General features: G+C 38.8%; 1 protein-coding gene across 2 annotated transcripts; it reads right to left on the bottom strand.

Annotated features, from left to right (window-relative positions):
* Positions 1-1,420: 1,420 nt before the first annotated feature.
* Positions 1,421-19,897, bottom strand: LOC124162636 (arylsulfatase B-like). Of its 2 annotated transcripts, XM_046539227.1 has the most exons (8): positions 19,213-19,897; positions 16,286-16,437; positions 15,390-15,549; positions 15,001-15,227; positions 11,251-11,542; positions 10,550-10,707; positions 8,808-9,099; positions 1,421-2,294 (listed from the first exon to the last, which is right to left on the bottom strand). In XM_046539227.1, the coding sequence occupies exons 2-8, from the start codon at positions 16,400-16,402 to the stop codon at positions 1,795-1,797; spliced, it is 1,746 nt and encodes a 581-aa protein (XP_046395183.1). In that variant the 5' UTR covers positions 16,403-16,437; positions 19,213-19,897; the 3' UTR covers positions 1,421-1,794. The 2 variants fall into 2 exon arrangements, with proteins under 2 accessions (XP_046395183.1, XP_046395184.1); XM_046539228.1 differs by lacking the exons at positions 16,286-16,437; positions 19,213-19,897 and having other exon boundaries at positions 15,001-15,244; positions 15,390-15,478.
* Between the last annotated feature and the right edge of the window lie 4,917 nt (positions 19,898-24,814).

Below are 24,814 nucleotides of genomic sequence, written 5' to 3' on the forward strand. Positions count from 1 at the left end.
GATCGCATTCGTTTTACGAAGGGGATTCTAACGGAAATAATAAGCCCGGTGTATCCTAGCATTAATACCGTAATTCCGATGATTTTGCGTCCGATTTGTTTTATAAAGATCGCGGAACAAATTGAGCGCGAGTTAAAAGTCATGCACGGATGATCCGCAACCCGGATAAACCGCAGCCGGATAATCGGGAGTAGGCTGTATGTGTTAATCAGTTCAAATACAACTTTCTTAAACCTTGCCTGTGACTTCATTATTTTTTTTTTATTACAATAAAAGAAAAGGTAGCCCAAGATATCTTTTGCACCACTCCCTTGAGCTTGTTCTGTATCCGCCACTGTCGGAGTAAACTTCAGGATAGGTTTTACCAAACTTCAGCAGGCCTGATCGACAATTGGGAGATCCAGGTTCGAATACCCGCCTAGCCAAATACAGTAGATTCCGTTTAATGGGTCCACAGGTTACTTGGGGCAGCCGCTTAATTGGGGCAGATCTTGAAGAACAGAACCCAACAGAGGAATATCCCAGAGCATTCTCCACTTAATTGGGACAGCATGCCGCTTTATTGGGCCATGAATCGGCAACATAGACTCTATACTCACGACGAAATTAAATTTTTTTGTTTTCAGAATACCATTATTTTTTATTTTCCTCCTTTGATTTACTCTCATTTTTCACAAATGTTCATATTCTTATCCTATATTGAAAGCTCTTGTTGTTATACTATCCGCAAGAGGATAGGACTTTTCTTTAATAGGACTTAATAAAAGACATTCATTCAGCGTCGCCCGAGGTAGTGAAAAATATTTTTAAATAAATTGTTATAATTCTTAAAAATGATACTAAATTAACTAAACTCGCTTATTTATTATTTAAATTAATAGATTAATAAACTTATATTGCATTATAAACATTCTTTAGTCTTCTTTCTATCATTTTAACATTTGTTTATGCCCATATACAGGATAGTTCTCCTAATTGGGGCAGCCACTTAATTGGGGCAAAGAGCACAAGTCCCGATATGTCCCAATTAACCGGAAACTACTGTATAATTTCTCAGCAAACTTCATCCTTGGTCGTCAATAAATAAAACTCATGGGTTAACCCATATCTTGTGGCTAAAAAGTCAATGTTTCTTCCCCTCTACCAGAGACTCCTTCAAGATTAATATGTCCTGATATTGGTCCTGAAAAGATTATTGGCAGATGGGAAAAAACGCCTTTACATTTAAAATAGTCGTTCATATTGGAAAATTTAAAGACATTCCATTGCATTTTTAACCAGCATTCATGAAAATTGGGTTGTTATAAAAAACATTTCTAAGATCCCAATTAGCCACAACTGGGCTAAAATCTTTTGAAGACAAGTAAAAACTTGTTCATAGGATTATTCTCACCAATATGAAAAAAGAGCAAGAGTAAAATTAATCTAAAAATACCAATCGTCATATATAATTCAATATAAAACCAATAACAACCATACAGAAAACAAAAAGTTTTACCTTAGTATAGAATCTTCCCCTTACAACATTCAGCCTGATTGATTCTGATGTACATGAATGCATATCCAGGTTGCATTGCATAGGTAGGAAAGGGGATTCTTATCACTGAAAGACCACTTTTCACATGGCAGGAAAAGGCACCTGTTTTTCAGGATACCACTTCAAAAATGTTCTGTGCTTAATGAGTTATTTAAGTTCTTACACATTTCAAAAAAAATTTAATTTTACTCAGATCGCAGGATGGGTCCCAGATTCTGATTGAGAAATATGCATCAACAAGCATCAAAACAGCCACCTTATCCATTGGTGCATTGCATATGAGATTCTGTTTTATCTCCATAATTTGTCCACTCATAATCCCACCATTCGGGATTGGCCTGTAGAACAGTTGGTATATTTCCAAGGGGTAAAGCTGTCGCATTGAATTTTGCTAAAGCATGTTGTAAAGAAGACAATACATCTGGGTATATATCAGCTAAGTTTCTTCTTTCACAAGGATCAAATCGAATATTGAATAAACACTGCTCCACTCTTATGTCGCATGCAATGGGAGGGCCTAAGACATGTTCTGAATCATAATCTACCATTTTCAACATTGCTTTATTCACATCGCAGCTTACTTTGGATTTTTCCCTCAGTGAATGAATTTGCTCTCCTTTCAGGTGAAATCCAATTGAATTCATTGCCTTGCTGACTCTGCTATTCAATATAAGATTTAGGTCGTATTTGTAGTTCTTATCACGACCTGAAGGGCCATACCAGTCATCCCAAGTACCATTGAATCGAGTAGCAGTACCTGGAAAAAATAAAACATACACTCAACATTCAACTTCAAACAGAAATAAGGAGAAAATGTATAAGGTTAGCATAAAGATAATATAATAATAATGAATCCGTCTTCATAGATCAATCAAATTTAAAGCCATGAAGTTCTCTCGTACAAGTAAGTTGAAGGACACACAGGGACACATAAAAGGCCAGCCATCAATTTATGAGGTGTAATATGAATTTCCAATTTTTGGAGATCATTGAACTTAATGCTCAAAGAATTTATTATCTAGGTCAATAAATAAGCGATTACTTAATTACCATGGGTAACTTAATAGTAACTTTAGGGTAACTTTAGTGCACATCAAATAGTACAGAGCAACCCAGACGGCACAGGAAGTTTTCGTACCTGAATACGAGGGTGGACCATCAAGATACAAAAATCGCTCTTAGGAAGTTACTTAAAAGGTTTTGTTTCTTTATTTCCTTTAATGACGAAAAAAGATGCAAAAGGACTGGCAAATTCATATGCATCGAAAAATTGTATCTCATCGATAAAACTGTATTCGGTCTGGGACTATTTTCTTTCGCGGGTGGTGCCATCGTGCCATATCCTCCTAGAAAGATCACATGCCTTCACAAGCTGGGAGAAGCCGTTGGAGATCGCATCGTTTACGTCACGTCTCACCACATTTCAGGGATTTTTGTGGTTAAGTTTGTGAAAAATAGAGTGTCTGGTAATGGTGAAGTTTCCCTTATTCTTTAATTTCATTCACTGGGCTTCAGAAACGTGTTTGTGAGATATTTTTGTTAAAAATGCCTTTCGTGTGTGTATTGTCGGGATGTAATGGAAACTCCGGGACATGGTTCAAGTTTTTAGCTCTCCAAAAGATCCTGAGTTGAAGAAGAAGTGCATTTGGGCGATAAGAAGAAAACATTTCACCCCTACGAAAAACTGTGAGGTATGTACTCTTTCTCGCTGTAATTATTTGGATGTAATTTTAAGTTAGAAGTGGTTTCGGGATGTTGATGCATCAACATCCCGAACTATTCAGTACTGAAGTACTATAGTACTATTCAGTACTAAAAATGGTCATTCAAAATATTGTAACAGCAATTCTTTTGAAAATTCTTGCATTTTAGTTGTCTTTTTTGTATTAATTCATTCAGTAAACGTGTGGTTAAAGGAGAAACTAGGAATAAGCTGCCGAGTTTATAGGATCGAATATTGTTTCTTAGCTTGCCCTATGGTGTATTACACGTCGGCTTTTATCATTTCAAATTATCTTATGCTATAGTTTAAAACAATAAAAATATCAGGCATACAAATATTTACTATATTTACGAGCCTAGTAATTTGATTTCTCATGCAGAAATACCAAAAATTGGAAATGATTTGACCTAATAAGTTACATGGTATTTTATTATTTATTAATTTTAGGTGTGTGAGCTTCACATCGCACCTTGTGATATCAGAAAATAATCTGTGGCCTTGGACGAGAAGACGAGGAGAAAATTCTTGCTGAATTGAAGGTGCCCAGATTGGAGGAAGGTACCATTGCTTCACTGTTACCTGTCGCCAAGAAGACAGACATTGTGGCAGAAGTGACATATTTGTGGATTTGATTTGTGCAAGTTGATGCTGTGATAGTGGACGTTCATCGGAGAAAGTATTGAAGATAGTTTTTATGTATCGACCAGTCCTCTTTTAAATAATTTTTTATTCAAAAGAGAATAAGAGTAATTGTTTCGCTAAATTAGATGTGGGATAGAAGAGAAAATTGGAAATATTATTGTGGTTGACAATAGAAAATACATAATATATGTATTGTATTTCTGTGGGTTTTTTCTTTCCTGCCTCTTTAAAATTTCTTGTGGTGGTGACTTCATGCAAAGTAAGTATAAAATCGGAGGTGTGATCTAAGAGATACCATGTTTTATTTTACAAGTGTTTATGCTGGTGATTTGGCAGGACTTTCATATTTTTAATAGGTTGATACATTTACTGCAGTGACCTAGAGACTTTTACTCATCCCAAATAATTTTTCAAATACTTAAGCGCCTGATATGGGTAAGTTTTAGTAGCTGAGACTGAACTATACGTTAATTTTTGCTTGCATTTTGATGAATTCGATCATACTAATAGCTAGAGGTCCGTGAAAGTGGTTTTATTTTTTGCTAAAATTCGTTTTAAAACCATGTGATTTCGGTGTTATAGAAAATCTTGGCGGTGTTATTATAATGTTACATTTTTCCCGGTGTATAGGCGTTTTATTATTTTATGGTACTTGTTTCATTAATACCTATACTTTTATTAAGCATTTTACTTAACATTTAACACAATTTCGATAGCACAAAATTTCTGATAAAACAACATGAAATAAGTGGTTCAATTTATATTGGTTCAAGGTATATGAATGGTTCAAGTATGTAGTCTTAGCTAATACAATCAGCAAACGGCAAAATCCCCACTACCTTATATGTGTATACTTCGAGAGCCATTCCGGGATTTTTGCATTGTCAAGTTTCTCTACACTAAATAAAGCCTTTAAAAATGCTTCTGTAGTAGCAACAACAAGCTCCTCCTTTCCTTTCTTTGAGTGAGTGACTGTGTGTTCAAATGATAGCTGTCGTTTTGTGGGTCCCCTTTCTTTTGCACGTTTATGAGTATCGCTACCGATGTGCTTCAACAAAGTGTCACATCTTTTGAAATAAAATCTTTTATCACAAACTTTGCACAGTAATACTCTGTCTTTGACATAACATCCTTCTCAACTAAATTCACTTACCCTGGTGTGAAGAGTATCACTAGCTTTTGGCATTTTAAAATTCCTATCCTTCGTTCAATATTGAAAGCTGGAACTACGATAAAAAAAAACAGTCTAACCCCAAAACACAACCTATCACGGTGGTGTTTTCAAACTGAGTGCTGGGTAGCTGCAGTACTGTATAACTTACAAATTGTCTGAAATGTTTCATGTCGTGGGTTCCCTTTTGATACCCCTCACCCAGGTGTTGAGGGAAGATGGGATAGCAGCTAGATACAACAAAGTCGCTTAGTTTTGATTACAGCTGTTGCCTATCAGTCAGGAAAGGCAGAGAAAGAAGCGCACATAACAAAACATAATCGGATTCAAAGAAACTTGAAAAATTATTTCCCATTTATCGATCCTGAAGCATCTAGAATGTGACGCTTTCTCGCCTGAAGAATTAGGTATTAGATTTGGCCAATGTCGAAATGATTTTTTTGCATTGTAGCTCAGTGGAGAGTTGAATATTCGACGATCCGTCTGCAAATAAGGAGAATCCCCTCTCCTCCTATCCTTTCTGTTCCTTCCTTCCCTTCTCCCAACTGCTAGCGCTTCGTGCTTTCAAATAACCTTACGTGTCTATGGATGTCTTAAAACGAATCGAACCGCGCAGTTAACGCAAGGTGCCGTTGACGGCCGCCATGGTCACCACGGCGTCCATTTCAATCCGGCCGGGCGGTGCGCCGTGTACGACGCGAAATACAGGTAGTGCTACATTGAGGCCGCTTTCTGACGAAACGACTTTTCGCCGGCCGCCGCTCACGTCACGACGCCGTGAAATTCAGGCCGCTTTCAGACGAGACGACTCTGCCACGCTGTGGGCCGTGCCGTGAACGGCGGCCCGGTCCCAGCCAGCGGCCGTGTTTAAGTCAACGAAATTGTTACATTAGACCCATACTCAAGGTATTCCTGCAACAAGTTATCCAATAACGCAGTCTAATGCGCCGCGGTGAGTCGCCGGAATTACTGCTCGGCATTGACGCGTATCGGGCGTGTGAGCTTGTATTTCCGCTCCTCCGCGGCCGCGCTAAATTTCTTTCCGCGCATTTTTAATTCATAATATCTAATTCTTCAGGTAAGAAAGAGGCAGTGATAAATTTAACGGCAAATTCTGGCGGATAAATCACCACAGTGTGCGATATTACGCGGATGCGCGAGACTAAACGAGCCTATCGACCTTGGAATCGTAATGAGATAGAGCAAATGAACGTCGGCAGCGTTAAACAATGAAGGCTTATGTTTTAATAGATTACGACTCATTACATATGATTTTTTCGCTAATCCACCTAAAATCGCAAATAACGCGAAATTTCGTTTTTAATAACCGATTTCGCGTTATTTCGTGTTATTTCGCGATATCGCGTCTCGAGAAATTCACGGACCTCTACTAATAGCAGATGTGTCAGCAATCCTGTTTCATCGGCAATTTTTATTTAAAAATTTTATTTCGTCAGGCTTTAGGGTAAGCTTTTTAATGCTCGTGGGCTATGTGATGTCTTATTTAGTGTCAAAATTAATAAGAATTTACTCTTATTAACATCTCAAGGTTTCCAAGTAAGTACGAGCCACTTACGAATGCTGGATGCTGGGGATGCATGAATTAGCCTTGAGAATCTCATTTTTCGCAGTTATTTAAGTGGCCGAATAAGTTTTGTAAGTTCTCAATAGGTAAATAATACTGTATCATGAATTCTAAATACCATGATATAGTATTATTTACCTGTTGAGAACTTACAATTCATAATGATTCGTATTAAGGTTCTCGCTACGGTCGGTAGCTATCGATTGTGTTGCGTTCGATACATTTTTCGATCGTGCGAGTTACGATATATCTAATTTTCGACCTAATCAATTGAGATTAGCCTGAGTGCTGTGTTCCTGCGCGCTTCGTATCCTATCGTACGTGCTTCGTAGCGGACATTCACATGCTGCGTACGCGCTTCGTCAACAGGCCGCGAATGGAAATTATCCATTGACGAAAAGCGACGGAGCGGCATAGTATCCCCGTAGTCAATGGGTACTATGTACATACGAATTAGATACGGAGGGTTCTGTGCCGTCTGGGAAACTTTGCTAGAAAATATATACCTGTTAAATTATTTGAAAAACTACATATCTATATTGTAGCGGTACGGTCCGAAGCCGGCCCGACGTGTCAGATTTAAACATCGCGGCTGGGGTTACGTCTGCGCGCACGCTCACATTTTTGGCATTTTGGAACGGAGTTCTGCACTAAATCTGTGAGAACGGTTTTTTTTTTGTTAAATGTAGAATATATTTTTTTTATGTATGTGAATTCAAGTGAAATAGTGTGGAAGTGGATTTCCGGGAGAGGCGACGTTGTGGTTCTCTCCCGGAACGTGTTTGAAAACCCGCCTCTCGGTTGGGAAAAAGAGTTGGTGTGCATCGGAGGTGGTTATGGGAAAGAAAAAGGTTATAAAAGGGAGAGACGAGAGGTCTCACTCTCTCTCTCCTACGCTCTGTCATGAAAGAAGTCGAATCGTGAGTGTGCAGTGATAAGCGGTGACAGCAAGGCTACGGCAAGTGGAGGTGGCATGCACGAGGACAGCTGGCAAGGGGTGGCGTGGACATCTAAAAAAGGACGTAAGCTTGGAATTTCCCAAAGCCCAAAAAGGTCCTTTGAATCCAGATTGTTCCCTCCTCCGAAAGTCCCTAGTGAACCCTCCATAAAAAAGCCCTAGTGAATTCGCTGTTGACTGGTCTTAGTCACGGCCCTGCAAGACTTAAGTGCTAGCGTGGAGGAGCTTGAGCAATATTTCTGAATGTTAGTGGTTACTTGGCGTATCATTGAGCCCGAATTCAAGACGGGTGGCCATTTGAACTGACTAATGCATAATTTCATAATTGCCTTGCACGTAATTTTTGTGAGTCTGACTTCACACTATTCACGTTGTTCATTAGCCAAGGTGCATTGATGTATTTTGTTATTGGGAAGGATCATCATCTTTGAATAATATTCATTGATAAGGTGAGATTGTGATTTTGAAGGAGAAGACGGATGTTCAAATTTCATGTTGGAGGTGACGCCGATGCATTTTGGAAAGGGAGTTATCATTTGTGTCTGGGGAATATTTTGGTTTCTGTGTAAACTTTTGAATCAATGTTATTTCATTTATTAAAATCAGTTGTGAAAGGGATTTCATTGAATTTACTATTTTTTGCTATTGCCGCGAGTGCCTTCAATCCTTTTGTAAGTGAGTGTGCGTGCAGGCACGTTCAATTGGGGGACTTGATTTGGAGCCCTGAAACGGTAAGTCTAAGTGGGGGCATTTTTATATTTTGGGGAAGTGGAGAATTAACTATCACATGTTCGGGAAGATATCGGACGGGAGGCAAGCGGGCGGCTCTCGTGGTTCGAACCGTTACAATATTTTAACAGATATACAACGGATTTTTTTATCAGAACAAATAATTTAAATTAAAGATAATGCAAATAACTTCAGGCTTTAATACGTGAAAACTTTTCCTTATGGCAAAGAAAAGTATGTACATATTACACTTTGCAAGGTTAAAGTGCCAATTTAATATTAATGGTGAACCTTATGAAGTGTTACATGTACATACTTTTATTTTCAATAAATTAAAGACCCGATTGGAAGACCCGATTGGAAGACCCGATTCCCCACACCATTCACTGTGGCAATTTATTGCTTTCACTTTGACTCCTTTCATGGGATTTCATTGAAGCATTTAGTGACCACCAAGCTCACCGATCATTAATTTCCAATCTCCAACTCGTACTGCAGACTCATTCTCCTGGTCATCAATATTCAATAATACATCCTTTCTTTTGGACGGTGAATCTTCAGACAGAGCCTTCCACATGTCAAGGCCGTCTAGGTCAGGTGCTAGAGTATTAGAGCCGTTCACTGCACTCAGCAATGTCGGTACCCAGTCAGTGATGTGCATCATCTGTTCAGACACACGACCCATTCTCTTCAGCAAAGGACTCCAGACTAATGCCACTCCCCGTACACCACCTTCCCAGAGAGCAAATTTTGCCTGAAACAGCAAGGGCAATTCTGCAATGGTTGCTTCGTCACTACATATCCTAAGAAACTAATATTAGCACTCACACAGTATTATTGCTGAATGAGTTGATGAAATTGAATTGAAGTATTCTTAATTATATTTATACGGTTCTGCTAACCTTTAATATTTGTACACTATGTTTCACCGCAAAGGGATGTTATCAGGTACATTTACATTAACAATGTAAATGTTAGTAAACCAAATTTACATGATGATACTGCTATGATATGCACACATTACATGCATTGCTGGATTTTCCCCAGATACCCATGTAACATGTGTATAATTACTGACCAATAATCTAATAATATTACTAAAAAATTTACATCTATATTAAGAGCAACGGCTTCAGTAACTTCATGAATTTCCTATATGTTGCCATATTTCTGTTCCTTCTGAGGCTTTAAATAGCAAGGAGGTAGGCAAGGTTCAAAACCCAAACATTTTTAAAGGGGTGATTCAAGCCCCTCTAAATTAAGCATCTCCAACAAAGAAGTCTGACCTCGGCCTTGGATCTTTGATTGAGGGAGTACTATTTAAGATCAAAGTTAACATTTGAAACTACATTTACAAGGGTAAACTTAAAAAAAAGGTCTCCTTCCAAAGTTGTTGCATTGTCCTATGAAGCGTTAAGCCCAATCTGCCAATACTACTGCATTCCTTGGTTTCTACACTACCACTCTCAACTGCTGCGAACCATATTCGACCGCTCACAGTTGGCATAGCAGCTGTTTCCATGGAGCTTCCCCTCACATCTCCGTCCAGGTTTCAAATTTGGTCATACCATTTTTGACCAGGAAAAATGTGGCACCCTTCAACAATAATCGTCAATTGGTTGAGGTTTATGGTAAAAAATATATGGATGTTAAAAACATTCGTAAGTGGTGCCACAAGTTCCTTTTCAGTGGCGCAAACATCCACTGCCAGGTGGGTACCCAAACAGCTCACCGAAGACCACCAGAGGTAGCACGTGGAATGGGCGGAAGTTGTGTGTCATTTTGAAGAGGAAGGTTTTTTTTTTTGGACTCCATCACACAGTGATTTCCATGTGTTGCTCGCCCTGAAGAAACACCTAGGAGGAATGAAGTTCACCACAGATGGCAAGGTGCAAGAGGAGGTCAACGCCTACCTTCACGGATGGAAGCTGGTATGACGATGGGATACAAAAGTTCATCTTGCAGATTAGTAAAATCATCAAGCACCAGGGCAACTACATCGAAAAATAGCTGAAGCCATAATCATTCTAATAATGTATCCAGCAAAGTAAATAAATGTCATATTCAATGACAAAAAAATTGGAGACCATACTTATAAGTTTACCCTCATATACACACACATACACTCATTTTTAACAAATTACACATGCACAATTACCAAATAGCTCAACATGTGATAAAAAAAGACATATATTAGCACTCACCCCTCTGAGTGGCCAATTGGAAGCCACATTATGATCAAGGCCATTAGATGCACCACCATTGTCTGAAGCAACAACTATAATGGAGTTATGTAGCATATCGTGCATTGCCAGTCTTTCCACCACTTTTCCAACAGATTCATCCAGCCAATGAACCATTGCTGTGTCCAAAAGAAAATCATTATTAAAATATACAAATTAATTAAATAAATAAGGTATTGCCCTATCATTCCTAGATTAATAAAGCACAAAAATTAAATCAGAAAATTCAGAAATTTCTGGTACTTAAACACAAATCATCACAAAATTCAGCATATTTACACAATTTAGCCAATCAACATAATGAAAATGCAGATAGTCTCTGATAAGTTTTTCCCAAATTGTATAACTAGCTTTCACAGCTATAGGTCCAAGTATTTGAACAATGGAAAAACAATACTGACTGACTTCTCAGAAACTTGCTGGTAGAAACAGTTACTACCTATGGATTCATCATTTTGAATGAAATGTGTACATATTTGCTAGGAACAGTAAGTGGATGAGATAGAATATTTAGTCTACAAAAATGTTTATGTTTCTCAACTAACACACACAATGTAAGGCAAATTGAACGGGAAATAAAATTACTACAATTCGATTTTATACCTTGAAAGTATGCTTATGATATCATCCAAAGCATATCATGGAATAAATTAGATACTAACCAGCATACTTCATTCTCTTGTAGTCCTTGATGTAAGAAAACTCTGCCACAGTCTCATCTGGGGCCTGAAGAGGCTGGTAATCATTGCCAGAATGAACAGCATGATGTGCAAGATATAAAAACAGAGGCTCATGTAAATTATCATCTAGGTGCTCAGCCTTCAGGTTTTCCACTTTTCTCTTATGAGCATCTATTACTTTTAAGGCCTCTTCTGTGTACAATTCAGTTCTGTATCTTCCATGAACGTCCCATGCCGGTTCCAAACCTCTGTGCATATCTTTCCCCCAATGACCCTGTGATTAAAAATCTTTCATATAATACAGAGGCTAATAGTTTCTAAGAAAGCAGTTAAAAATAATGAACTAACTAACTCAGTATTCCCTTATGAATGTACTGAATTTAGTGACAAACATAGTCATATTATATATCATCATGTGAATAAAAAATATAATGTGCATGTTTATAACATCATTGGCAAGTCCAACACCAGCACATAGGTACTCAGTGTGTAAGTTTCGAAGACCACCCCTTAAAAGTGTTGCGGCCCCTTGTTGAGACTACCCGCAATGCATATGCTGAGGAGACTACTGGCCGCAGGGCACCTCTGTTTCAACACTGCATTTTTTGAAACAGTTACATTAATAATGTTTACCAACTGCACTTTGAAGAAACATGTCGACAATTCTATCCCAAAAATTTCAATTTTTTGCATAAAATCAGGCTTTGGAAATCAGATTTTGGAAACAAATGCCTATGGAGACCAATCCATAATTGGGTACTATACATCCGCTTCAAATGATAAATATCCATGACCACGAACTTCAGCACTTTAAAAACTAAATACATACCACATTTACTGAAATTTATGGTTTTCCAATGCTTGCAAATCACAAATCACCAGTGTAGGCAACCCGCATACCACCAAAGGGCATCCCAAAAGCTAAGTTATGGCGACGTGCCTGCCTAACACATGCACATACGAGGGTTGTACCAAAAGTAAGGTTCCCAATGAGCTACAATGTTGAGCGAAGGTGCTAGGCTAAATGCCACAACTGTGCCGTGCGCAGTGGTTCCCCTACTCTCGAGTCCGCCAGTCCACGATTCACAGTGTCGCTCATTATTGGCTTAGCAACCGTCAACAATGAAAGTGATGATCCCCGTTCCCGCCAAGTGTAAGGATCGAGCAGTAATCCGATTTTTCCTTGCAAGGAAGTTACTGCCATTGGAGATTCATCAGCAACTGACTGAACTTTATGGTGAAGAGTGCATGTCTGTTCAGCACGTCCGCAAACGTTGCAGGGCTTTTGCTGAGGACCACACGGAAGTTCACAATGAAGAACGGAATGGAAAGCAGTCAGTTTTGGATTGTCCAGAAGATCAACAGTGAGCTGCTCAAAGATCAGAGGGTCACTCTCCGTGAACTTGTTGAACGCATTCCTGAAGCTTCTCACGGCACAATTGAAAGAACTTTAACAGAAACATTGGGTTATCGCAAGGTCTGTGCTTGCTGAGTCCCCTGGATGCTGACTGACGGACTCTTGGAGCAACACCTTGACACTGCTCCCAAATTTCTTCAACAATTTTAAGGGGGGGGGGGGCAACAAGGAGAAGTTGTTTGTCTCTATCGTCACCGGAGATGAAGCGTGGGTATTTCTTTACATCCCCAAAACAAAAATCTTAGGCGGCAAACACTTCAATAGTGACGATGAAGTCCGAGCAGAGGTGACACACTTCCTCAACAGGTTGGCGGGAGACTTCTTCAACTTAGGGATAGAAAAGCTGGACCACTGTCTTTAAAAGTGTGTCAAAAAAATGGAGAATACGTTGAAAAATAGGCAAAAGAGTAAGCTTTTCAACGATGTGAAAATTAATATCAACAAACAAAGCTTTGTATTTGTAAAAAATATGGGAACCTTACTTATGGTACAATTTTTTTCCCTTCCCTTGAAAATTTTCTGCACTCCTCTTTACGAAACTCTCTCACGTCAACCTAAGGCTGGGACCCAACTCAGTGGGATGACAATCCCTTTCCTTGGCCGCTGTCCGAGACCCTTGAAGGATTAAAGGACTCCTTCACAGTGGGAGTCAATGGTCGACTGAATGAAATAGCTGTGCTTTATGTAAACAAATACTTGTTTTTCCCATTGATTTTTGAACATATAAAATGAATTCCCTGTGTTCATCTGAGCGTGAAAAAATTTTAAAAGAATTTCCAAGGTTACTATTGACCACGGGTGCGAACTTACAAAAAATATTGGGGGGCCCAAACCAGGGATCTAGCCCTGGGAAATTTTATAAGTAATGAGTTTTGAGTTTTTTAAGCATTTTACAAGAGTCATATGATCAAAATTAGAACCATGATAACACGAATCTCGGTATCTGGACACTCTGAGGAAAATCGACAAGCCTGACATATTTTTTCCTCACACCCATAACTAATTTTTGAGGGGGCTCGGGCCCCTTCAGGCGCCATGGTGTCGGTACCACTGCTATTGACAGATTTAGTATATTTCTATTCCATTTAGACTGATTTGGAACTGAACTGAACTCCATTGATATTAACAGTAGAACTCCATTAGAAATTTCCATGTGATGAGTGAAAAAAGAAGAATGCATTTCTAACTTTAGATTCATAAGATGACCAATAAATATGTTTTTTGGAAAAACAATGCAAGTAGCAGTGGGTGACCGCATGGAGGGGACAGGAAAGGGTTGATCTGGACAGCAAAGGAAGGGCATGGTTGTCCAGGGGTGGCCAGGTAGCTGGGTCTATTGTCTATTGTGTCTGCAGTGGTCGCTTTCATTCACCCCGCACTGCACATACGTGGCTTTCGTTCATTTGCGTCAAAAAATTGACGCCGCATGTGTGCAGCATTTGGTAGGTTGTTCAACAATTTCTATGGTGTTATCGGAAACTAGCTTCCAAACGTTTGTGAAAACCTATCACTTTTCCTCTTATGGGTTTTGGGAGGTACAATGAATTTCAATGGTATCAGTTTAAATAAAAAATTACAGTAACATTTTGACAAAAAAATCAGTATAAAACACACAGTTACATTGAATGCAAAGGAAAAGTAGAAAGGCTTCAAATGGATTTGATAGTCTGGGTCAAAATGACCCATCCGGGCATGGCAGGTATGAGTGATGAGAAAAAATAATACCTTATATCAGGCCTAAATTTTTCACAGTGGTAAACCAAGCTAAATAATTAAAAGTCATGAAATATGAGTCTTAAAATTTTTCGTCCTTTCAAAATAATCAACATAAATATTATCTTTTGGGTCAAATTGACCCAGCCGGGCATTCTAGTGTTAAGAAAGTACCATTATATGTTGCACAAATGGGCTATGCTTAAATGTATTAACAAGGCTAAAAAAGCTATCTCCTTAGGAAAAAATGCTGCCTTTGTGGATGAATGTCTAAAATTGTTTAGAGAGAATGCAATAACATGACTCCTTCCTTAAAAAAGTATTTCATTTGACCTACACTCCAAGAAACATCATAAAAAGTTATTATACAAGGTCAAGAATAGAAGAGGAAAAGTAGTAATAATATTAAAAAAGTATGACGTATATCCTCAGGAGAGTCATTGAAGCATCCATATCGGCAATTAGGATAAAACCCATCAAAGAATTGTTTGTAGAAAGAATATATGTACTTGCTTATAGAATTTGGGGACATATCAAAACTTGCATCGACTAATTTAAAATGAATTAGATGAAAAATTTGAATAATAAAATAGGTAAATTACATCATGTATTGCAGTGTGGTCGTAGTAATCTCCTTGGCCAGTCCAATGTCCAAAATGAGAATCAAAGCCACGAAATTCAGGAGTGTATTCCTTTCTGAAAAATCCAAGGTGCCATTTTCCGATTGCATGAGTAGAATACCCAAGCTCCTTTAAATATTCAGGCAGAAGCCGTTCCGAAAGAGGCAGACCTCGAGGCTCATTGTTTAGCAGAACATAGTGCTGCATTCCTGGAGATAATTAAAGCCTTCAAAAAATAGAATTATCATCACATTCACAAGAGATTCACAATCAAATAAATAACTGGTCAAGTGGCAGAATATTTCCATCTTTTTAACGAATGTATACAAAACGTGAGGGAGCAGAAGATATATGTAGCTGATTAACCATACCTAAATGTATTGGGTATTTTCCGGTGAGAAGGGCACTTCTGGATGGAGTGCAAAGGGATTGCACATAATGGTGGTTCAGAATTATTCCCCTATATGCCAAGGCATCAATGTTAGGAGTTGGTATTTGGCTTGAACCATGAAAACCGACATCATTCCAGCCCTGAAAAGTCAATAGTCATTACAAATAGTGTTCTAGTTAGGACTAGCAGATGTTCATTTAAAATCAATCAACAAGAATACTCAGTAAATATTTTTTTTTATCAAAATACACCCAGTATGAACATCTATACATACTCTTAGCATCCAATATTAATTGGACATTGAAAGGCTAACTACATAAAGGTATTCAAAGACATGATATGCTAAGAGAGTCATAAAGCACAAACATATGATCAGTTCCTTTTAGTCGTAATATTACAAAGGGACTACATAATTGCAAGGGAGAATTATAGCACCTAAAAAGTCTTACGATGAAGAGTATTTCATGAACTAGGGCAGTATGAGGGTGCTGGGTTACAGTGGCGTAGCAAGGGAGGAGTCCGGGAGGTCCAGACCCCCCAACCCCCGAAATATGAGAACACAATTATATTCCTTCATAAAATAAAACAAAATATAGTAAATTCATGAATTCACACAACATTTTTTTAACAAATAAAGTTATTTCGATTATGAAAACAGTTAAAATTAGTTAAAAACCCATTTACCATGTTTTTCAAATAATTTTCCCCCTGGTTTTGAATCCCCCCCCCCGAATGAAATTCTTGACTAACTACTGCTGGGTTAGTCATTTTGAGCTAGGAAAATTACAAAAAAAACAATTACATAATATGATAATTTTAAAGCAGGTTCCATGAATGAACAAAATACACACTTATGTCATCGAGTAGAGTTCTTACCAGATCATCCGCCAAAATGAATATTATATTTGGTTTGTCAGATGCATTTTGGGAATCACCAAGGTCTGCTATGAAACAGATGGCAAAGAGTATGTGTAAAAATGCCACTCTCTCCATTTCAAATGATCTCTTGAATCATTAGTCGTAAGGCACTAGATAGGAATGCAAGAATGAATGATTAAAAGACAGCCGAATTTATCAAAGAAACAGTAACACATTATTTTAAGTTGAATCAATTACAGTTAGAACATTTGTAACTTAAATAGGTAAACATTAACATTCATCAAACATATATTCTAAAACATTATCTGAGCAATTGGGTTCAGGGATGCCAACTGACGAAAAATATTGGGGGGGTCCAAACCGGGGATCTTGCCCCGGTAAATTTTATAAGTAGTGAGTTTAAAGTTTTTTAAGCATTTTAGAAGACTCTTATGATCAACATTAGAACCCTGATAACTCGAATCTCGATATCTGGACACTCCGGGGAAAATCGACAAGCCTGACACATTTTTTCCTCACACCCTTAACGAATTTAAGAGGGGGCTCTGGCTCCCTCAGGCCCCATGGAGTCGGCACCACTGATTGGGTTGTTTGCTCAGACTGGACATTGCAATTCATTTAACACTGGAAGGACCACGTTTGTGGCTATCTAGATAAGTAGTTCATTTTTTTAATACTTCTTTGTTTATGATAAAATTAATTTATAACTTCATTAAGTATATCCTTTTTCTTTATTTATCTATTCAACGAAGTATTTTTATACAAATTGCGATGCAATAAAAAATTTAAGGTGAACAGAGGTCACATCAACCATGCTTCCCCTGCCCTTTCACACACCACTCAGTATGGCAGATACATATGCTGCTTATTTCAGTTAATTAAAATGTAATAAAGAATGTTGAATGCCAAAATGAGCTAACTGAAACAACAAAATGGCTCGACATGATCGAGCGTAGTGATTTCCTCATTGAAACATTCGTTACTGTTGCAAATAAATTAGAAATTCATGACTCATCATCTTGGTTTTGGTCTTTGTAGTAGACAAGTGGTATAAGTCCATTTCTATGTGAAAAATATCTCATTATATTTTAACAGAATACATAACAAAAAAATAAATATAAGCAAGAAAAAATTAAGAAGCAGAAAAAAATGCTGGGCAATATGATTGAGTAGAGGTAACGAGGGGTGGATCCAGGATTTCTTTCTGGTGGGGGGGAGGGGGGGGCACAAGCAAGGCTGTATCCAGGATTTCGTTCTGGGGGGAGCGCAAGGATATAAGCAAAACGATAGAAGTAATAATCGCAAAAGTCTTTAAGCAAAATCAGTACTGAATCGAAACGAAAGTATTCAACGACTTTTCTTTGAACCAAAGAAAAATGATATGTATAAGTATGAAATATGTAACTAAATAATACTATTTTTTCTAGGAATAATCTCATAAACTAATGAAGCGCTGTTATAATAGCGTTGGTTTCCTATTATTTTTTCATTGCCTAAATCGAAAGATTATTACTCCTGGAGTACGTATTTCACACTTTTAGATTTTTTAATGACGATATCTATTTTTCGCGATTAAATGAAAAGTGAATAATTTCAAGTGCACGAAAACGCGACGGATAAGTATGAATGCTGGAAAAACCCCGTGTGACGTCATTCTGGTTCCCGCTGTAGAAAGTGAGGTCACCTTGGGGCGAGGCTTTGAGCACTGATATGATGCAGGCTGCTAGCAGGTAGCAGAGTACCCTGCTAGCAGATAGCGCTTGGCTTAAATAAGGATTATTAATATCCTATCAAACGAATGAAACTTTCCAACCTCATGCAGGTTTAATAGGTCATTATTAAGACATGTTTCCCTGAGCTCTGTGCCTCATGCATGCATTGGTAATCTCAGATGATGTAAAACCCCTTTCCACTCGTATAGAAACTAGGTCCCTGTGACATCAAGTGGAGTGGTATCGCATGGGTGCCAATCTGGACTTTTTCAAATGCGGTTAAAATTGACCATTGCCATTCGTGGCCAAACTGGGATTTCTAAAACCAAATAATTTGTATATTATGAATACACTAATGGTGGGTAAGGAATCGCAATCAATGCCTTTCGTTTTCTTTGATGAAGGAAACTACCCTTTTTTCTTAAAATGTTGGTTTCATTCGCCTTTATCCATTCTAAAATGTCACAACTTGGCTCCCCCCCCCCCCCCCTCCTGAGTACGCCCTTTGGGTAAGAGGGCTACGTTCACTCCTGGACCACCTCCAATAAACTATGAAGTTCTAACAATTAAAGAATAGCATCAACTCTTTCTTTGGAAAGATTATTCACCAACTGTCAGTGGCGCAGCGAGGGGGGTATGGGGATAAACCCCCCCCCCCCCAGAGCTCAGAGAAATGTTTAATTATAATCCACTTTACTTAATTGTATTGATATTACTAATAGAATAGTGTAAGGATTAATAAAGTATTTCTCAGAAAGCCGAATAACTCACCATTTAGAACAATTTATCTTAAAATTGCGGAATTTATTAATCTCGCACCTACTGCTTATCCTGGTGGGTATACCATACCCCCACACTCCCTGGTACTATAGTTGCACCTAAACCTCCCCCTGCCTTAATTCCTGGCTGCGCCCCTGGTTATAGCGATCAAGAATTGTATTTGGTTCAATGTAATTACGCAATTCTGGACGCGCGGACCCCCACTAGCAACATCTCTCGGCATTTTCCCCGCACGGAAGCTTTTGTAGCCACCCAGCGGCCGGGAGTTGGAGGGAGCTGGTTTCAAGTAACCCCGCCATTACGCACTCCAAAAGACAGTATGTCAATTTTTATCTAATGACGTAGTTGTAAAAGATAACAAAGTTAAAAGGATTAATCACAACTAATGCAAGAAAAAATGCTGATTGAACGTGCGTTCCGTATTTCAAATACCTGCAGATGGAATGTCTTCCAATAGGACTGCTTTGGTTCCCAGCTGCTCAGTTCCGTCGGCGCACTGCTATCGCAGCGGAGTAACTCATTCAATGCTTTATCAAAGCATCATCACTTCCTACCTCCTTATCTAAGATTTCCTCCGAATATTTGAAGTTCTTAAGAACTCCGATAAGAAACTACACTGGCTCCGGAGCAAGGGAGGTCGCTGGTGGCCGATGACACCAACTGACGTGATTTTGTGAATAGATTTCCGGCCGCCGCTGACGATCGCTGGCGCTGCCGTTCGTTTACTCTCGTTCAAGTCAAACCTCGCGAAAAAGCCTAATCGAAAACTACACCCCGTAGTAAGTATAAAAAGTATAAGAACAGCTTCTGGTTCGATGGCGGCACCTTTTTCTGCACGTTCACAGAGCGACGACGGACAAAAGCACTCCCTGTTGTAAAGATAGCGGCTAGGACATAACAACCGGAAATGGTTAGGAAAGAGCGCCATTCATCACAGAAACTTAATTCGCATTAAATACTCGTCGGTTACGGATGAAGACATTCGAAAAGTTTTTTAACACTTGGTATTCAAATTGTAACCACTGATTACGTAATCACGTATCATCCCAATCCCACATGAATCAAATTACCTTTAGCAAATCAAATAACCACCTAAGCAAAACTACTACGCACGCAGGAATTTTATAATTATGATTTTAAGATGAATACTTACAATACCGAGTTAAAGGGAGTTTTAGGGAACGTGAAACTCAACTTATATGGCATAAAAATCGGAAAACACAAATATATTTCCACAAGAATTCTAAGTTACTGCATATTTCCTATCTCTGCATTTAACTTGGAAACCAAATTATCCATGCAATATCTCCAAGTAAAATCGAAGATTTGAAGTCATAACGCCCCCTTCAATTTGTTTGATTTCTTGAAAGAGTAAGCGGCTGTTTTCCAAGCACCTCCCAACACACGCCCATTGAGGCGGCTAGTGGGGGTGGTAAAAAGATGCAGATATATTATATGAGACCCCTAGCGGTTGCTTTTGTACCCCTCCGCCCAAACCAAAGACCTGCGAGCCCTCCCTAAAATATTCCATAGACGCACTGTGCGTCATAACCCCTCTCCCTCTACCTTAGGTTACCGCTGCATAATTTCATCAATAGGGTGGTTTCGTATTATTTTTTTATTGCCTAAATCGAAAGATTCTCCTGGAGTTCGCATTTCACGCTACACGACGAGATGTAGTTACCAAATAGGGCTCCAGGTCGAAACAAGCAGTTCTTCTTTTTTTTCTCAGAAATTCCCACTCTGGGAGCACCATTTTTTTTCTAGATTTATTCAGTGGCAGATATAGATGGGGGGCGCCCGTATTGCCAAACATTGCAGGACCACAATAGGGTGGTTTGCTTTTATTTTTTTATTGCCTAAATCGAAAGATTATTACTCCTAGAGTTCGTATTTCACGCTTTCAGATTTTTAAACTACGATATCTATTTTTCGCGATTAAATGAAAAGTGAAAATTTTCAAGCGCGCGAAAACAAGGCGGCAAGCAATTTCAATTTCACAATTTTATCTAACAATGTTTTAATTGCTTTTTTCTCGAAAAATTACGAGAGGTGCGTCGCGTCGTCTTGCTTCGGCATATTGAATTGATAGCCATGATCTACGGAATCGGAAAATTTTATCTCAATAGGCCACCTGAAGGTCGTGTATTCCCCTTGTAAGTAGGAACGCTGGGAAAAGGCCGTGTGACGTCATTCTGGTTCCCGCTGTCACCGTGTGAGGTGACTTTGGGGCGAGGCTATGTGCGCCGCTGAGATGCAGGCTTTTATCAGGTAGCGGAGTACCATGCTAGCAGGTAGCGCTTGGCTTGAATAAGTATTATTAATACCCTATCAAACGAAGAAAACTTTCCGACCTTAGGCAACTTTAATAGGTGATTATTAAGACATGTTTCCCTGAGCTCTGTGCCTCATGTATGTATTGGTAATCTCAGACGACGTAAAACTCCCATCTACTCGTATAGAAACTAGGTCCCTGTGACTTCACGTGGAGCGGCATCGCAAGGGCGCCAATCTGTACTTTTTCAAATGAGGTTAAAATTGACCATTCGTCTAAACTGGAATTTCTAAAACCAAATAATTTGTATATTATGAATACACTAATGGTGGGTAACGAATCGCAATCAATGCCTTTCGTTTTTTTTTTTTTTTATGAAGGAAACTACTCTATTCTGCCCGGAGCACAATTAATTGGTTCCCAACAGTGTTTTTTAGAATCGCATGCGAAGAAAATGTGCCTGGAAAATGCCTACTGCAGAAATAATAACTACCCTATTGTTTTCATTTGATAAAATTATAATTATTAAATTATTCAACCAATTACGGTAGGCTTACATGGAGCATTTAAGAATTATTCTGGAATTCTCCCCTCCCTTCGCGGACTTCCCTCTTTGAGTCACAATTACGCCTATTCCTTTTCATTATTTCTAGAAACCTATTCTCTTCCGTCTCCTCCCTCATTTACTCAAAACTCTACACCCTACACTGTATTTAATATCCCCTCCCGCTAGGCACTCGCTCCATCCATACCTTCGATCTCCTCTGTATCTTATCTAGAAACCTCTTTGGCTGTTGAATGTAGTGTAATGAACCCTATGTTGGACTTGGGAGCAGTATGGTGAGCTGGACACTGCTCAATAAGGAAATTTAACTTCCATTAGAGGCCCCAATGATTAAAATAAAACTTCTAATAATTTGAAATTTTGCTCCCTGCATTGAAGTCCATGTATTTATTTTTCAAAATTACGAAGCAACGTAGTGTTTTCCACTTTCTTCGCCGTTTAATTTCTACGAAGTACTCAGTCTTGCCAAACAAATTGAAGGCTCATACAGATAATTTCTTAAAATTTACCTATGTTAAGCGTCTTAGAAGAACTCTGAAATACTGTGTACCATTTCAACAAAATGAAATAATCGCTTATTATATATATCCAACAAAAAATGATGGATTTAAGTATACCGGGACTAGCCACGGTGATAACTTTACGGGAGTCACCCGCAATGCACAATTGTGCGAAAAATCCACAGAGAAAAAATCATTTCCATCATTTTTCGCACAAAAAATGATGGGGTTAATAAAAATGCAGAACTAAGATAAACTTTCAATTATCTATCATATTTTCAGCAATTCTGTTCCTCAAAAACTCTTTGCATGACGTTTAACTTAACCGCAGAACCTTCTAGTAGGCTACCTCCATACATCAGTCACCTCTGTGTCCACCAGTCCATCCTCTAATGGAGGATGTAAATTATCTTCTCATTCAGATGCTATCTCCTTGAGCAACCACAGTACAGCGATTCCAGAGGGGGCCATGCATGGTATATACACCCACGTTTTACTGCTTGGGCCATTTCAGTTAAATGGGCCAGGTTAATTCAACGAAAAATTGAAGACCTGAATGCAAGAAATGGACAATGACTGATTTTTGCAGAATAGGGTGGTTTCCTATTATTTTTTTATTGCCTAAATAGAAAGATTATTACTCCTGGAGTACGAATTTCACACTTTCAGATTCTTAAATGACGATATCTATTTATCGCCATTAAACGAAAAGTGAAAATTTTCAAGCACGCGAAAACGCGACGGCTAAGTACGAATGATGGGAAAAAGTCCGTGTGACGTATTTCTGGTTCCCCCTGCCGCCTTGTGAGGTGGCCTTGGGGCGAGGCTTGAGCGCTGATACGACGCAGGTTCCTAGCAGGCAGGGTACTCAGTGAGTACCCTGCTAGCTGGTAGCGCTTGGCTTAAATAAGGATTATTATTCCTCTATCAAACGAAGGAAACTTCCCGAACTTAGGTATCTTTAATGTGTGATTATTAAGAGATGTTTCCCTGAGCTCTGTGCCTCATGCATGCATTAGTAATCTCGGACAATTTAAAACTCCTATATGCTCGTATAGAACTAGGTCCCTGTGACGTCACGTGGAGCGGAATCGTATGGGCGCCAATCTGGCCTTTTTCAAATGAGGTTAAAATTGACCGTTGCCATTTATCTAAACTGGGATTTCTAAAACCAGATAATTTTTATATTATGAATACACTAATGGTGGGTAAGGAATCGCAATCATTGCATTTCGTTTTCTTTTGATGAAGAAAACTACCCTATTGAGACTTCAACAAACGCATGAAGCTCATCCTCTTCTTTACCAGCAGATTTTTATTTTAATTTTATTTTCAACAATGTTCCAATAAAGTTCAACAGGCAGTGTTGAAAAATTATCTTCTACTTTCTGCGTGCAAGGAAAATTATTCGTTTCTCATTTTTATGGCAATTACATTTGATTTCTGTGTTGTCCTGGCCCTCATATCTTCAATTGACCCGTAGAATCTCCGACTTACCCGTGGAATTTACTATCTGCATGGGTGTAAATTATAGTCAAAATCATACACATTTCCATGAAACATTTTGCATGTAATCATCATTAGCAATCCGAAGATTGATTTGACGCAGTTCTGCACGCCAATTACCTGTCTGATAAAATTTTCATATTTACGTACTTCTTCAATTTTACACTCTTAATCACTTGCATTATGTAACTCATTCGAGGTCTTCCTTTGCCTTTCTTCCCATGTTCTTGTCCTTCGACGATTTTCTTCATCAGGGGCGCAGCTAGGGGGGTTTCAGGCGCACCTAATACTGGTTGGCTTGGGGGTATTGCATACCCGCAAGGGTAAGTGATAGGTGCGGAGGCTTTCCGCCGGAAAAAAATTAAGATAAATGGTTCAAAATGGTGATTTTTACGGTCTTCTGAGGGATATTTTATTAATCCTCACACTATATTCTATAAGCAATAATAATCCAATTAAGTAAAATAGATTTAACTTAAAAACATTTCTGAGCTCGGGGGGGGGGGGGGGGGGGGACGGGGGACGTTTATCCCCCAAAACCCCCCCCTCGCTGCGCCACTGGTCTTCATCATTCCTCATAATATGGCAAATCAAGTTGTTCAGACTTCTTCTTATGGTTTTTAAAAGACTTATGATTTCCCCCTCTCTTCTTACCACTTACTCACGAAAAGAAAGAAACGTGAACGAAAAGTGAAAAATTTTCAAGCGCGCCGAAACGCGACGGCTAAGTAGGAATGCTAGGAAAACCCGTGTGACATCATTCTGGTTCCAGATGTCGCCGTGTAAGGTGACCCAGGGGCGAGGCTTTGAGCGCTGATACGACGCAGGCTGCTAGCAGGTAGCAGAGTACCTTGAAAGCTGGTAGCGCTTGGTTTAAATAAGGATAATTAATACCTTATCAAACGAAGGAAACTTTCCAACCCTAGGCAGTTTGAATAGGTTTTATTAAGAGATGTTTCCCTGAAGTCTGTGCCTCGTTAATGCATTGGTAATGTGAGACAATGTAAAACTGCTATCCTCTCGTGTAGAAACTAGGTCCCTGTGACGTCACGTGGAGTGGCATCGCATGGGCGCCAATCTGGCCTTTTTCAAATGAGGTTAAAATTGACCATTGCCATTCGTTTGAACTGGGATTTCTAAAACCAAATAATTAGTATATTATGAATACACTAATGGTGGGTAACGAGT

Source organism: Ischnura elegans, chromosome 7 (genome assembly GCF_921293095.1).
Source record: "Ischnura elegans chromosome 7, ioIscEleg1.1, whole genome shotgun sequence".
NCBI lineage: Eukaryota > Metazoa > Arthropoda > Insecta > Odonata > Coenagrionidae > Ischnura > Ischnura elegans.